Source organism: Tauraco erythrolophus, chromosome 4, assembly GCF_009769465.1.
Source record: "Tauraco erythrolophus isolate bTauEry1 chromosome 4, bTauEry1.pri, whole genome shotgun sequence".
NCBI classification, from domain to species: domain Eukaryota; kingdom Metazoa; phylum Chordata; class Aves; order Musophagiformes; family Musophagidae; genus Tauraco; species Tauraco erythrolophus.
In genome coordinates this window covers 11,118,954-11,136,455 of record NC_141468.1, presented here as the reverse complement: position 1 = coordinate 11,136,455, position 17,502 = coordinate 11,118,954, and the positions used below count along the sequence as shown (strand labels likewise).

At 36.7% G+C, this 17,502-nt stretch overlaps 1 protein-coding gene across 2 annotated transcripts in view; it reads right to left on the bottom strand.

Moving 5' to 3' along the window:
- PCLO (piccolo presynaptic cytomatrix protein) overlaps nt 1-17,502 on the bottom strand; it is a 401,981-nt gene that overhangs the window by 122,829 nt on the left and 261,650 nt on the right. For both annotated transcript variants that reach the window (XM_086610093.1, XM_086610095.1), the window contains exon 10: nt 10,936-11,061. In XM_086610093.1, coding sequence (XP_086466219.1) covers nt 10,936-11,061 — 126 coding nt within the window. The remainder of the gene's footprint in view (nt 1-10,935; nt 11,062-17,502) is intronic.

Genomic DNA, 17,502 nt, shown 5'->3' with positions numbered 1-17,502 from the left:
CTTGCAAAATTCTGGAATAACTTGATTACATTTTTTTTTTCCCTAAGTACCTCCAGAGAGTGATTGATTTAATTTAAGGAATTTAGGAAATATCTTGTTTTCCTCTATTTCCTCTCTGTGTATTACCTGATACTTAAAGAAAACATTGGCTTTATCTATGTGACCACGTCATTTTCAAAAACACTAAAGTGAAGTTCTGTGACCAAGAATTCCAAATTTGTGTCCAAGCCTTACATATTACCATGATTGAAGCCCATCTAAAAGACATAATGTTCTACTCTCAGCCAATCCACTTCCAGTAGTCCTTCCTTCTTCACAGTAAATTGTTAGTAATTAATAATGTTCCTTACAGTTTTGGAAGAATCAGATGTGCATAAACCTATCTAGAAAATAGTTTGTAGTAACAAGTGATTAAATAAAGTCAGCTTGCTGCAGTATCCAGTTTCATTGGCAGGAAAATGTGCTGTTTGTGAGCCTCTCTACTACTGGGAAGTGTGTCTTGCAAACAGCTAACACACTGCCTCCAAGGTACTCGGTGACAGCGGTTATTTCTTTACCTGACTTGCAGCAGAACAATTCTGGGGACGATTCATCTTGGGCCTTGAATCTTTGCTATATTTTACGTTAATATAGCACTCCACAGAATGACAAGACTGGACTAATATTTCTGGAAATCCAGATTTCGGGAATGGGATTGAAGGTTAAAATTGCTATGTGTAGATGTAAAACGTTTTAATGCACTTTTTGGAATCCAAAAGCAGGGGACATTGTCCTTAAGGACATAGCTGTATTTAACCTGTACTTCAGGATGACCCTCACTCTGATTTCGCTGGATTTTTTTCACACTAAAATCACATCAAACTGCTAGTCTGCTAGTTTCAGCTCACAATAGTCTGCACAACAGGAAACGAAATTATGGTCTTTTTAGCTTCCCAGTGCACTGGGAAGTCACTATTAAACACGACAGTTCAGTGGCTATGAAAAAAAAAAGACTTTTTCATGCTGTAATAAGATTTTTTCTTGGAATGCCTATGTATGTGAGCTCAAATACATACTGTTCCTTAAAAAACAACAAACAAAAAATTCTTAGTTTTGTTTTATGAGATATGCTAATGCAGACACTTAGCGTCCAAATTTTAGGTTGTCACTGATCCAGTTCACCTAAAAGAAATACCTAAGTTCCCTATACAGGTATAGGAGGGTGCTTTTGGTGACTTCCACTGGCAAGACAAATTGGTCTCAGTTTAGGTACCAAAGGATTTACATTTGCCTGGTTTCTTTGCAAACCTGCTGCACAGAAGCCTGTCCTTGAAAACAGAAGACAAGAAACAGAGCAATATACAGACACAAGTTTTTGATAGATTCATTCATAGATTCATTCATAGATTTCTAGGTTGGAAAAGACCTTAGAGATCATCGAGTCCAACCATCCCTAATCCCCATTAAACCATATCCTCAAGTAGATCATCCACCCTATTCTTAAACACATCCAGGGATGGGGACTCAACCACCTCCCTGGGCAGCCTATTCCAGTGGCTGACAACCCTTTCAGAGAAGAAATACTTCCTAACATCCAACCTGAATCTCCCCTGACTAAGCTTATGCCCATTTCCTCTTGTTCTATCACCCATCACTAATGTAAAGAGCCCTTCCCCCACCTCCCCACCATCTTTTCTCAAGTATTTATAGGCCGTAATCAGGTCTCCCCTCAGCCTCCTCTTCTCCAGGCTAAACAGCCCCAACTCCCTCAGCCGCTCCTCATAAGTTTTATTTTCCAGCCCCTTGACCAGTTTAGTCGCCCTTCTTTGGACTTGCTCCAGGAGCTCAATATCTCTCTTAAAGCGAGGGGCCCAAAACTTGACACAATATTCCAGATGCTTCAGGTTGAAATTCAACCCCCTTTTAGCACCCACAGCAAGTAACTGCTATGCAAGGGGCAGGCAGGTTTCTGTGTGTCTCCCCACTTTTGTTATTTGCCTGTGCACCAGGTGTAACACGATCTAGAGAATGTTATCTTCTGGTGTGTCTCTTGCAGCGCCGCACAGACTGCCCTGGTTTGACCAAAGCTGTGTCCCTGACCATCTTGGGCACAGTAACTAAAACCATCTCTATAGCTGTGATTCACCTCTGTGCCCACAGCTCTGCACTCTGTATTTTTCCCTTCAGTGTTGGCCAAATCAGAAAAGTCACAGCCCCTCCTCGTCACCTCTGCCAGTGTGTACTGGGAATAAAGAAACAGGAAATACAACTGCATCTCCTTACAAATCTGCATCAATTTGATTTTAACACAGTGTTATACTGTAATACAGTCAAAGGCTGGCCTGCGATCATGCCTTTAAGAATGAACAGATCATCTTAAAAATAATGAAAGAAGGAATTGAACTCTTCTATGAAGACAAATGAACCTGAATATTACTGACAGTGTCAGAATATAGCAAGAACTATCCAAGAAGAGTAAGAGGGGAAGACTGGGACTGCATGGACAGGTGATACCTGTCAATGTGAGAGGCAGAAAATCAAAGCACCCATGATCTGCACGATCCCAGAGGACAGCAGAGAGCTGTACGATCTTAGTGGGAGCCAAGAGAAAGGCTTTGTGGGCAGCCTGGTGACAACGCTGCCTGCTGCGGTTTGTGCTGTGCTCAGAAAAACAGGCTTGAAGCACATTCTCTGGAAGCAATGAGGACTCTTTCCAAGAAGTATCTGGATTTTCTTCCTAACAGGAACTACCCATCAAGGTCCTGAATAATAACAGCTGCCAGAAGCAGTGTGTCTGATAGTTACTAATTACATAGGTCCACATAAGTACTTTACAATAGCTGGTGGTGCCTTCTAATATGATTTTAGTGGAATGTTATCGAAAGCTGATGATGTTTTTACAGGGATCCTCCACAATTTGTATTATCAACCACCTGATGAATGCTTTTAGCGTGACCTTTGGAATTATTCTCCACTTCATTACCTCTGGAACGCCTAGTGACTGTATCTGCATCTACTCTGCTTGAAGCATCCAGGTTATTTTGCTTGTCTCTATAAATTAGACGTATCTATTTAAGACTAAGCAGAAACTCCCTAAAGAGATATTTTGATGCAATTATTTATTTATTATTAAGAATCTTCCGCTATCTGGTGTAGTGGAAGGTGTCCCTGCCGATGGCAGTGGGGTTGGAACTAGATGATCTTTAAAGTCCCTTCCAACTCAAACCATTCTATGATTCTAATTTCCTGACGTAATTTGTATGACAGGGCTTTTCCAGAAATTTTTTTTTTAGCAACAATTAGTTGTTTGAGGTATTTTCAGAGTTCTTGAGCATAAAGAAGGTATAATCTATACTAGCTCATGTGGTGAATAACAGGGCTAAATGCAGGAGTGAAAAACAGGTACCTCATGTTATGAGGCTGGATCTTTACTCGTCCTAATATGAATTAATTTAGTTCTTGTTTCTCATAGTTTCAAAAAATTTATCTTCTGCTTTAGATTACATTAAAAAAGATCCTGAAATCTCAGTCTATACAGCTGCTCAACTACTTCCTAGATCCAAGTTACCTCTAATAGCTATTTTCAGTATTGATGTTTATTGCAGGAAAATTAAATATAGAGCAATTACAGAGCTAGGCAGAAACATTACAAACTCATATTACCTGCTTTATCTCACTAAAACACATATTCTAGGCATACAAGAAGTTTTCTAATGAAGCATCCTTGAAAAATCCCAGTTGTATCATTGCGCTACTAGAAGACTAAATTAAATCTCCATAAACTAGATGCCCTAACTGTGAAACAAGGAAAAGTATTATTTTCTAAGCGTTTTTCAACTGCCACGAAATAGATTTAGTAAATAAAGTTGTGGACAGTGTTACAATAACCAGCTCTCACAGATTTCCATGTCAAATGTTCACACTGCAAGTCTGTCTTCCTGTTTCCTTCTGTAAGCCCCACACGGGTGCTGAAACAATTCTCATTCCTTCTGGTGATTCTGATTTTCTCTCATATCTCAGCAAATGGCCCAACTGAACCCTGAGTACAACTCACCTCCAACCCTATTAAGAACAGAATTGAGACCACTATCAGTGGGATTGCACACAAAATGGCTAAATCAGCGTGAGAAAGCTCTCCTTCTTCCTTGCTTCTTTCTAACAGGTATAAGGTTAATTGTACCATGTAAGTGATACACTTCATTGGGATGTCCTTTCTACTACATTGTTAGAATAGTTTTTTTCTTTTTTAAAAAAACAATTTCTAAATATTTTAATTTTCTTATATGTTGAATGCCCACATCCATGCTTAGCAAGAATGACACTGGACATTTATTAATTATTACTTAGTTGAAAGAAGTACAAAGTAGAACAAAATACATGGACAAGAGGAGCACAACTACACAAGTGAAGATTTACAGCTGATAGGAGGCATTTAGGGGTTTGTTTAAATTAGGTCCTTTCTAAAAGAGCTTTAGGGCAAAGCTTTCAATGGAGCTATCTATGGCATCGCCTGCTATTTTGTGCACGCTTCCTTTGATAAAGTCAGTTTCTGCTGGGACAGATAAACCTGAGCCTGTAGCCCAAGGGACATGTTGAGAGGAAGCCCTCCTCTCTTCTAACCCCACAGAATAAGCATGGACAGCACAATAAATCACTAAGACTAACGCTCAGAGACCATGGTAAAGTTAATTCTTTGTTTTCTCCAATGCAATAATAAATTACAGCAGTCAAGATGCAAAAGGGAAGAAGGATGGGAAGACTATTTCCATTCATTTAAGACCTATCTAAAGTGTTTTTTTTGAGAATTTTTCCTTCCCTCTTTTGTGTTCCTTTTAATTTCTTTTCATCATTTTCCAGCTTCATCATGCTATCTACTTTCTGCCAGGAGTGTAATTACCAGAGGGACTCAAGAAAGGATGCTGGCTCTTCACTATCCCTAGCTTCATGGGGACTGGAAAATCTCTTTTCACTGTCATGCCCAGATCAATGTTTCTAATTTTAGCTGGCTAAACAGTAAACAGAACTCACTACAGCCTTTTAAAACTCAGGAAGATCTGGTGCCTATTGCACTTCCCACCAACAGATGACCAAGATCAGTGAGTGTTACATCTGAGTCCATCTATAACTCAGGGATAAGAGGGAAGTGTGGTGAGAGAAATAAGGGGAAGGATAATGACTTACTGCTTCTGTTATGTTTTTTTTTTATTTAGGTGCCCGTGATCATTCCAGTCATTTTCCGTTCTTCAAGCAACATCCAAAGCACATCTATGATATGACAAGAAAGAGTTTTGATAAGGTGAACAGCCATGACACATTGCCCTTACAAAGGACCTTCTGAAACTGGATCTGGTCTTGTTATTCAGCACTTGATGCTATCCAAACTGGTCAAAAAGTGCTTCAAAGAAGTTGCAGAGAAATTCTTCTTAACACTTTCTTTCTGCTAATTTCACAGACTGGTCAATGATCCAGTTGCATTTCCAACTGTTCTTCTGAGAGGACTTAAATAATGCACTTCCAATGCCAGTAAATAATATGCTTTAAGATGATAAGAACTTCAAAACTTGAGAAGTTATGATTGAAAAGTTATGATCTTAAAACACATGAAGGGAACATCTCTGAGGCAGAGCTGAGGTAAAACAGCTTCTGGAAGTTGGCTAGTTGGCACTTTTACCTGGAGGAGTAAGAAAGCTGCTTGCATTCAAAGACGTTATTGCCCAGAACTCAGGAAATACTTTGCAGATTAAACAGTAATGCTAATATTCCAACAGCCTCTATCCAACATTGCTTATGGCCAGATTCATCTTACTTATACTAGACAAGCAAAGTACAGGTAGTCATCTCCTCAGACTGGCCATCTCCTCTCTAGTCTGCTCATTAGCCTTATTTACATTCCCCTCATTGTAGGTACTATAAATACTCAAGATATTTTTCTCCAGTTAATGCAGACTGCATGTCCTGGAAATAATGAAGAGCTGTGGTAATGACACTTGGACCAATATAGACGAGGCTCCCAGTGAGCCCTGGGTTTTTCTTCTCTGCCTTCAAAGAAATCTCTCAGTATACATTCTTCTGTTGTAAAGGTTGAGGCTAGTGGAGGCTTGAAGTGGGCTAGTTCAGAAGCCAAAGTCCACACCATGGGTGAGAGTTGTAGAGCATTCTGGCTAAGACAGACTTCTGACAGGGCTTCCTGTGTCTGCCTCCTTCTTCAGAGAACTGAAATGGAGTGGGCTTGGCTGCCCTCTGAAGTCCATGGAGGTAATCCAAAAAGGTCTTTGCACCTTTCTCCTATCACATTCTGGTTTGAGTGGAAAACATTTCCCTCTGGGCTAGATGTAGCCCTCTTTCATCAGTCACAGTATGATGTTTTTTTACACACTGTTCATCTCATACATCAGTCCTGATGTGGAAAGCTGTATGGTGACAAGCAGTGAACAACATGTTTCTCTCAATATTGGCTTAGTGTCTGCGAGAAAGTGTTCTCTTTGACACCGTGGCCGTGGTCCATGGCTTCAAGAGATAATGATCTATACCATCTCATGATAGTCCAAGGGAAGGCTCTTAGTTTCAATCTGAGGAATGTTTCTTTGCTCTCATATTAGGACATTAGAGAGATTTATTTCCTGAAGGTATCTTTAAGTTCTGAGATTGCAGAGTTTTCTAAAAATGAAAGAGAGCTTTGACGTTCCCAATAAAGACTCACTCATTCAAAGTACTGTCCTGAGGGGAACCAGCCATGTGGCCTGGAGAACTTCCAGAACAATTAAAGTCAACCAACCAATTTGGAAAACTGACCATTTGCATCTTAGCAGTTGAATCAAAGTCTAAAAGATATTGAGTACATTTAAGAACTCATTGTCAATCTTCAGACTTTGATGCTGAGGACATTGGATGTGCTTTTATCTACTCTTGGTGCCTACCATCAGGCTGTAGGCAGCTCTTCCTTTAGGATTTCATGGTGTTCTGAGGGGCGATGTTTCTTGCATTCTAAGAGGAGTAGTTATTCACCTAGATAAAAAAAGTGCCTAAGGACTGTACCAAGGGGCAGTGCACTAACTACCATAGAATTCTCAAATGGCAGTGTATTCTCTTCTCTGACCTACTTAACAGCTTTAACAGGGTGGCATTATCTTTCATTATCTGTACATACATCAGGTATTTTTTCTTATAATATTATTGGACGAGCTCCAGAATGGGGAAGTTTAAAATATCCCCGTATAATGAATATTTTTATTAAATTATAAAACACAAAATTCAACTGAATTGAATTGAATAGCATGTCTCTTTGCTAGCATGGACTGTTTATATACTGAAATTCTACAGTGAAGATCTGTGACTCATAAGGTAGGTGGCATCCTTCCATGTTATACTAGAAATGTTACATTATTATATTTGCTATAAAATAGAATCTGGGGATGCTATTTCAGTATTTTTAATAATAAGAGGTTTAGTCTTCACTATATATGATTTTCCTATTTCTAAGTTCAGGAAGATATTGCTTAAATCAGACATACATGTTAAAAATAAACATGCACCCATGAAGCCTTGAACAAGCCAACAAAAATCTGATCAGTGTCATGGCTGCTGTTGAGTGGAGTGTCAGCAAAAGCAGTAAGATCACCACCAATCAAGTTCGTCATTTAGACCATGCAGGTTCCCCAGAATTCCCAGGAGACTGGAAAGTCAGGGAATCTCTTAATCTTGGTGAATGTTAGCTGGCTTAAACATTGCAACACAGTATGCCTTGCTGATTAAAAACTTGGAAGAAAGACACCCATGGTTCACCAGTTCCCAGGATCTCCAGTCGGCCTGGTGAAATGGTCCAACAAGAAAACCTGAATGCTGAGGCATCCAGCAAACTTGTAACAGCTGGTAACACACATTAAGATTTCGTTTCTGCTCTTAGTACTCTAGGTTCTTCTGTTTATGAAGAGTTCTGGAAGTAGAAAATGCAACTCACTTAGTAGATTTACCAGGTGGAATATAACTGAACTGTTTCTGTCAACGCAAGAGGGAGCACGGACACATCTATCAAATTGACACAGTCCCTGCACTTGATGAGCTCAGTGGAATGAGTCTTCCACCTCCAGTTTTTGTAATGCCAATGAGTGATGAATCAGAGATATTTTTGACATCTGAAAGCAATTCAAGGTGAGGGAACCAAGATGACTGGTATTTGCTATTCAGAACTATAAATAAACTTTTCAGCACTAAGACTCTTCCAAAGCTATTTAAATAGGCTAAAATTTTATGGATTGCTATTCCCTAAGGAAAGGTTATCTGTATTTTAAAGTGTGTCATTTCTTCATAGATGCAGTCATGCAGACAGCAGGTAGAACTTTGCCTTCCTTCAAAACCACAGTAAATCTATTCTTGTTCCTTATGCTGTTGATAGGAATTTCAGACCCGACCCAGTGCTGTTTTTTTTTTTTTTTTTTAGAATTATAGGAATTAATTTAGTTGATGGGATTTTTTTCAGTGAATCATGTTCTTAGAAAGGCTAATGAATCAAGATATTAGCTTATAATGTCATTAGTATATGTATAGTTGATGACTAGGTATATAGTCTAATCTGAAGTCTCCTAGCATTTCAGCAGAAAAAGTGACTCATGATGACTATCCAAATTATTAATATGAAACTGCCATTTACAGATTATGACATATACATTTCTCTGTATGTGATGTGAAAGACAGCAACAAAAGAAGGTTAGCCTCTGTTTTCAGACACAAGTGATACCAGTAACATTAGTAGTTTGGCTGGATTTACACAGATCAATACGAGAATGATTGAAGACCTCAATGGATTTTAGCACTTCTGAAGAGTAGAGAATAAATGTGCATCAGCCATATTTCCACGAAAACAAACAAATGTTCTTTGTTGATCTATGATAGTCATTTAAAAAAACATAAAATGTGAATTGGACATAAAGGCAAGATTTAAAAGGTAAATGACAGTAAGGGGAAGTATTTGTCTTGTATGCTATAGCAATGGTACGTTCTGCAGAAAGCATTTTTTCTCTCTGACAGAACATTTAACATATCAATAGTAAAACACATTCTGGGACATTGTATGGACAAATTCTACAGATTAAGGATAGTGATTTTAACAGAGTTGATTTATGCCAACACACCCAAGTCTAGGATACTTTTATAAAGGTCAGACCAGAAACATGACTGATCATACGATGGGAGAACAAACAAAGGAATAAATATTTTACTGTCCTGTTCATCTTTCTATAAAATATGAATAAACCTTCAAAATACACTATGTGAACAGACAGGAAAGCAAACAGCTATGTCTGAACTTCTCCTGTAGTTATCGTAAATCCAACATGTTCTTGATCAGTCCTAAAATACACCTATATGATGAGCGAAGAACTTCTTTAAGCCTCAATTCCCTTAAAAGAGAGATAATTCCAAACAGTAACTGCTCATCCTCTTTCTTGAAATGTCCAGTCTCAGGGAAATAATCACATTCTCCTGTTTACCTGCTTGGTACTGAAACAATGCATTCATGATCTAGTACAGTTGTGAAAGACTTACTCTTTCGTATGGTGGGAGCCCAAACAAATATTTGTTTCAAAACACACAAAAAAATAAGGTCAATTCTTTCATCATTTGTATGTAATAAATAACATTATTCTGCCATTTGATGAGTGAGATACTACCTGTCAAATATGAATGGCAGAATCAACTCTACAGGGAAAAAAAGGAAGGTATTTTTGTTGATACATCATTTTTTCACTTCAATTTTAAATTGACATTGACATCAGTGTATGTGCACCTTTGAAATACTGGCAAAGAAACCACCAAGGAGTAAAAAGCAGCAGGGTGAATGCAGGTGACACTGCTTTGTAACACCCACAACATATTTAAACTATTCTTTGTGAATACATTCTTTAATCAATTTACTCATCTGTTCTATCTGCAAAGTACTTTTTATTTAATTATGACTTTTGTTGTATGTTCTGCCTAGAAGAAATATTCTTCCTGCTTATCTTCTTTCTTTTATTTTTTTTTCTGGAGATCTGCTTTTATTAGAGAAATAAAAATAATTAGTTGAATGAATTAGAAACAAATGTATTTTATTTTTCTTTATGGATAAACTGACATTTCAGCTGCATACAGATATTCATATGAAAAAAGGAAACAAAAATAGTTATACAAAGAAGGGATCATTTATGGATAGAAATAAATTGTCATTAGAGGGAACTATCACATTTGCCGTAATCCTAGAAAACATAATGATTAATCTAGCTTTAGTTACCTAAAGGAAGATGTGTAGTCTTAGAGTCAATCAAATAAGAAAAATACTCCCAGTTCTTGAAATAGAGGTATGGTAGATTAAATCAATTGCCTTTCTGTAGATGCTTCTTTTTCTCTGTTGCTTTTTGAGGCAGGTTGGATGACTATCTTAAAGTGGAAAACTAAAGTTATGTCAGATAAATTCAGTCAAGTCTGCCTTTAAGGAATTTAAAAACAAGAAGTTAGTGTGTGTAACTGAGAGAGAACTGGATTTGTGATCCATTTTACCTGTGAAACTAAGAAATATAAGTAACACTCAGCATAGGTACTTAGATGATCAAGTCAGTTTAAAGACTTTTAAAATGGCACATCTGTGATATATGTAGATGATATACGTCCATGGTATACACTTGAACTCTGGCCATGTTTTCCTACTCCCAGTACGGACAGCATGTTGGCACGTATTACTGAAGATATGCCATAATACTGCTCATCATGACAACTCTCTTCAGCTACAGAAGTCATAAAATGACCTTCTATCAGTTTTTTTCTGCTTTAAGACTCATGGAGGTTTAGAGGGGCTCTCAGATGCCCTTCATTCCTTGCACAAGATTACACTTATTGTGCAAGAGAGAACATATGATAAATATTATAAATAATTCTACCAAACTCGCAACTGTCCTGTAGCTCTACTTTTTAATGCATTTATCTTACCTTCTATCAGCTTCCCCGTCTGCTCTGCGTTGCCCCCGGGCAAGATCTTGGCAATGTAAGCTCCAATTTCCCCACTGCTTCCTGGAATTTCTTTCCCACCTACAACTCGGATTCCCAGTCCATTGCCTGTGATCAAAAGAAAAAGAAAACTTTAAACAGAGATGAAGCAATGAATAACTCACTGGAAAGAAAGAAAAATGAAGGATGTCACCAATAACTTCTGGCTATGGTTGGAAGATTAAGGCTAACTGCAGTCCCATCTGCCACTTTCCCAAAGACCTAAATTTGGGTAGAAGCATTTCAGCGAAGGAAAAGATCTAGAGTAACTACTGTATGACTGACAAAACACAAATAACTCATTCACTAAAAATTGCATTGAAGCCAATCTCCCCTTCTTCTGACAGCTTTACTGTACTGCAAAGGGACTATTTGCATGGTAAATCTATTTCAAGCAAACCATAATTTGCAGTATTAATTAAATTGCATTAAATTGCTAGAAATCCATGTGAATTGTGGATTAAAAGGATAGCTTTATCATATGCCTAAAACACACATGTAATTTAGCTGAAACATTATGGTAGCTGAGCTTTAGAACCACATAAATAGGGGGACAGATCACTGAGCTCCAGCAGCAAAGCACATGCATTTACATGAACTGACAGATGTTATTATTTTTCCTAAATATTTGCTTTTAATTGACATCTTTTACATTAAAGGATGTACATATTATCAGAATGGAAAACGCCTACAATCGGTATATGTAAAGCATCATCAAATCTAACATTTTATCACTTTTTTAAAAATTGCAAAGATGAAAATATTTTGATCACTCTGATTATTTTAGCTAGAGAGAAACAGATCACTAATCTCTCTTATGTTTAGAACAGTGAGAGTGAAAACAAAAGCTTAAATAATAGTCTCACAAAGCTAATCTTATGCTTTGCCAAGTTCTCATGCTACCTTTTTAAAAAAATAATACCTATAGAAAGAAAACAAATTTCTTCTTGGAACAAAAAGAAAGTTTCATCTGAGATGATTCACACTTTGATCCGGGAATGTAAAGGCTGATTTTCCTACCTTTGTTGTAATGGCTAAATAATTAATTTTCAATTTATTAATTTAATAAGCCAAACCTGCTAAGTGATTACACTAATCAGCTATAGCAAGCTCACTACACAAAGCTTTATTTTTTTGGATTAAAGTTTTTCCTCATAATACTATTAGTGTTTGATAAGTCAGCCCTCAGTTTGTTTTAGAAGCGATAAAGCCACATTGAGTTTCTGGCCAAAGAAGTTTCCACTACTTTTTCTATCTCAGTTTAGCAAAGTCTATTTCCTTTGGGCCTCAGCATTCCTCATAATTGGATATTAGACATTTTCCAAACAAGCATTTACTTTTCTTTCCACCACAGCATGTAACAGGAGAAATTGACTTTGGTATGGTACTACTGGGAGTACAGGTAGGGGTTTTGTATGCATATGATAAATATAATTCATCTCTAGATTATATTAAATTTGAGATAAAGTTCAGATCTGTCATATAAACCCATTTCAGAATCTGTATTTTTGTTTTACCTATGCGGTGACTTTTAGTCTTGATACTTTCAGAACAGAGAAGAGATTTTGGGAATATGTAAACTCAACTCTATGACAACATGAACAATAATTCTGTAAGTTACAACTGTACAAAGATTTGATATGGCAAGAATGTCCTCTCAAGTTTACTTTGTTTTTTGTCCAGTGCACCTTTGTCAGTTCAAAAACCCACTGTGAAACGCTGGGCAGGCATGTCTAAGTATCTTTAGCAGGAGTTGTGAACACTCAGACAATGTCATGAAATTTGCCAGTAAGTTCCTTGAAATTTTTGCTAAAAATTTTAGCCAGTTTGGGTCCTCTCTACATGTTTGTCTTCTTTTTTTTTTTGTAATTTGAAGACCTGAGAAACATCTTTAAGAAAGTCAGCTTCTTGTAAGACTTTACACCTGGGAATGTACAGTATTGCAAATGCAATGCAAAAGAATGTAATAATGCAAAATAATGTAAGTCTTTTTAAGCCTTTTTTTTGGACATGACAAGTGAACAGTTGTCTCTCCTTCTTTTAACAGCAAATTAAGATTTGGTAAAATAGAAATATTTCCACTTGAAGAGAACCTTCTTAAAAAAATGTTAAGGGACCCATACAATAACCATAAACCAACACCACCTAAATTCCCATACTAATTACTGGCATAGGAAATATAATTAAATTTCTGCTACGAGATATATCCAACATGGTAGTTAATATTCCTTTAATTATAAGCTTGGTATGGATGATAATTGATTAACTAAACATATTGCTGCTTGGCTGGTTTCTAACACAAATGATTTGATATACAGAAAGGATGCTGTGTTTTAAACAATAGCTCTATTGGCACTCTGGGACTCTGTTATGGGAAATTCTAAGATTATTTTTGTTGAAAAGAGTAATTTTTCAGTGTAACTGGAATGAACTGCATAGTTATTTTAAATTAATTACCTCATTTCAGTGCAAATTTAAAATTTACCACTAGTAACATTAGTTTTTCCTGACTTGACAAGGAGAGCAAAGCCACCATTCTAAGGATGAGTTTAAATATCTTCTACAAGAGTTGAGCATCTCATTGCATAAAGCGAATATGTACTCCTAGAAAAACATTTAAACATTATCATGTGGGCTGCTCATTGATCAGAGGACTTCTGATCAAACACTATTGAAAGACTCATTAAGAAGCCACAGAACTGAGGCTCACAACTGGGAACTATCAAGTTGAGCAACTCCAATAAACAACGGTTCCTAGTATACAACACATATGAACAAGCAAGCAGTAACTTATTCTTAAACCACAGTCAACAGTGGACTTTTGAACACATCAGTAGGACTGGATGCTTTTCATCAAAAGGGGAGTAAGTCTACAGGTTCAGAGTTTTCTCACTATATCAGCATCTTCACCTCTGATAGCTTAACTGTAACCATAGCAGAGAGGTGGTTTGTCATATAAGTGGGTGTACAAGACCCTCGATTTCAGAGGCAATTCTATGGGTTCCTATGCTAGATCATGGCTGATGTATTGGTTCTGATCTTGCAAATCTAAGGTGTTTGTGTATATAAATAATATAATTAATTAATAACTAATAAAATAAATTATTTTCCATGCTAATACATGAATATTTTTATTCCTAGATGCTTTGAAAAGGTTTATGATTTTATGTTTGCAGGGTTTAGAGTTATATGTATGACTGGCATTCTGTATTAAGTAGGAGCATGCTTGTTAAGGGACAACCATGGGGTGTGGGTGCACACGTGTATCTGTGTGGGTGTTTGCACATGTTCTCGTTGGTGGTCAAATCAGAGGGTATTTCACTTAATTTGATCTGTTTGCACTAAATTAGAAAATTTTATTTAATTATTATTATGTTGCAAGAATATTACTAGAAGAAGCATTTTAACTTAAATTAGAAAACATTAAATTCCTGACAGTGAGAATGAACAATTTAAATTTTGCCCAATGAGCTTTAAGTGCTCTGTTCTGTACAACAAAGAAATGCTGCTTCGATACTGCTGCATTTTCTCATATGAAGATGGGATTTCAAACCTGTTTATGCTGTATCTATTGAAAATATTGAGTTTACTACTGTTTGCAATGACATTGCCCAGTTTATCACCTTGAATACAGACAGCTTAAACATATCAATCATATGCTTTCTCAGATCTCCTTTTCCTTTGTTTGTTTGTCGTTTTTTTTTAATCTTTGAGTCTTAATTTCCATATCCCAGACAATTTTGATATAACCAGACATTGATCTTTCAATTTTAGATTTTCAGGTTAATGAACTGTTTTCGTCCTTAGAAGACACAGGACCAGTTCACCATCAGAAAGTGAATTACAGCGCTTTGAACGAGGGCACCTTTCTGAACTCTGAGTATTGATTTCTATTGAAAATATCTTCAGGAAAACATCTCTTCAAAGGGAATTTTACACATTTAAGATTCAATCCTTTTTAGGATGCTTCAAAGTGAGAAGACTGTTAATTAATTGCAACTGTTTTTACTGATCTCTCAAGGCTGTGATCCTACTCTTCTATCTAATCTTAACTAAAGCCTTAGGATACAGCATGCATCCCCAAAACCCCCACAACCCAAAACCCAAAAAGCCTAATGCTGAACAAGACAGATCATGTAACTAAATTGGTTTTATACTTTGATACACAAACTAATATGGATACTAAATCATTACAGTTAGCTTGTGTGCCTGATTTATATTGCTGAAAATACAAACTTAGGAGGTTTAATGAAGATTTCAAGTGTCTAACAAATGAAGAGTTGCTTTTGAGAGAAGCCTATACGTAGAGAAAAATATTAATAAAATTGAATGGCCAATATTTCTACCCAAAAGCTTTTTTGCTTTTTGGCAATTAACCTACTTTAAGACTTTCAAAAGGACATTTCACTTGTCATTTCGTATCCTTCCAGATATCACAAACTGTTTCAGTGATGCAGATGCATATTCATTATATATATACAGACATATATGTATGCAGAAAACACATATTTGAGTATTGGCTAACAACTTGACACTAATAAATTCTGTCACTGGTGACCTGGCAAGCATTACTGCGAAAATATTTTTAAAATTCATTATTCTCTTTTCCTTAATTCCACCATTAGGTACTTTGTGTCCAATTAAACTTATTTATTCTGAACTTGTGTAGCTCAATGTATCTCAGACCACTATGAAATTGTATCCCCTTATATATTTTGTTGTGTCCCAGTAGCAACACAGCAGAAAGACTACAAACATGACTCAGCTAATACACAATAATTTATTTTGCTGGAGTAGGCTGACCATAACCTGAGCTCTGCAATTACAATTTGATCATTTTTCTCCATTATGGACATAATAAAGATCAGATTGCTGCCAATCTGTTGCTATTGCTCTGGTCACAGGGAACTTCATAAAATCTTATCATCTTTTTACTACCCAGCTGAACAGCCTCACTACAGCCTTTAGAGTATAAACAGCCTAGATTTCCTGGAACTGTTTCAGCGTCTCAGCAATGATTAGACTTGCCTTTCCAAACAAATGTCAGTAGCCCCTTACATAAGTTACAGGTTAAAAAAAAGGACAAAAAAAAAAAAAAAGAACAGAGAAAACCTGAGTAATACAAGGCACACCAAGCTTTTGCTGGTGTTGGTAGTCCTGCCTTTATACAACAGTGAAAATTAAGTTTCCAGGGATGTTTTCTCTTATAAAAGTAAATAGAATTTCAGCAACAAATGAAGGGATTGATATTGTTTGATTATTAGGTAAGCTCCTTACAGCAGCAACAACTTCAACATGGGCATGAGAACGCAGGCACGTGACTCAGAAGCTCTGTGCAAACATTGTTCATGTGCTAACTCAAACAAATATTTCCTCTGGGCTAATTTTTCAAAATGTGAAACCATTTGTCTGTCTAATTATATGAGAACAGAAAGTAAAGAAGCAATTAGAATGTGCAACAGATTTTCAGCAATCACACATGAGTTTGTGCGAACCCGCATAGGAAACTGTAAGTACGAGCGTCAGCAGCAATCTGACTCTTGTCACAGCGAGGAACAGAGCTATATGAATTTTTAATAGACTTTTAGGTGACTGAATTTTTAACAAAGCTATTAAACAACCACTACTGATTTGGATTTCCAAGAGCAGAGCCTTCAAGATGGTAGCTGAATATCACTATTTCTGTAAAACCACAGTCACTTTACCACCTTTGGATATTATGTGCTTTGAAGTTGAAATTATACAGAAGTAAAATGAGGAAAATTGAAATGGGCTGAAACTGCAAAATGCAGATGAGGGCAACAACTCATGTCTCTGAGGAGTTTGAAATGGAAGGTATGTTTAAACCTCAACATAAAGATTAAGTGTTGTATTTCAGATCCATGAGCCAATACACAGACACACCACTGAGGGAGCAAAAAAACCCACAAGTCCAAATATGATTTTCATCACTTTCTAACAACACTTTCAAAAATAAAATTCAAAACCAGAAGGCTGAATCATAGCAAGGAAGCACAAGGGTGACTTTTTGGGGCAAGGTCCAATGGCAGTAATTAGAAAAATGCATGAAGATAAAGAATGAAAATGAGACATTAAGCATGAAAGATTTTGCAACGTGCCAAAATACCATGCTATAGCAATGAGAACATATAAATCAAATAAAACAATACAAAATCTTCTAACTCTATTTGGCTGTGAACAGTGATAGAACATACCTTCCTCCTGTGTTAATTTACTAGACATTATCTCCCCATTCCTCCTCCATCCTTATCTAGACCAGACATATGCTAGGATGCTGGTAGGCCCTTATCTGCTGGAATAATTTTACAACACGTTCCATCGTCTGTATGAAACAGAATTGCCAACCACAGAGAAAAAACAATGACAACTTCTCTTTGGAGAGTTCAGACTTAAAAGTCCCGTGAAAAAATGCAAGCTATTTATTTAGATATCATAGCTGTGATAAAGCAATCTGTAAAGTCTGGAGAACAGGTGGAAAGGAAACACGAC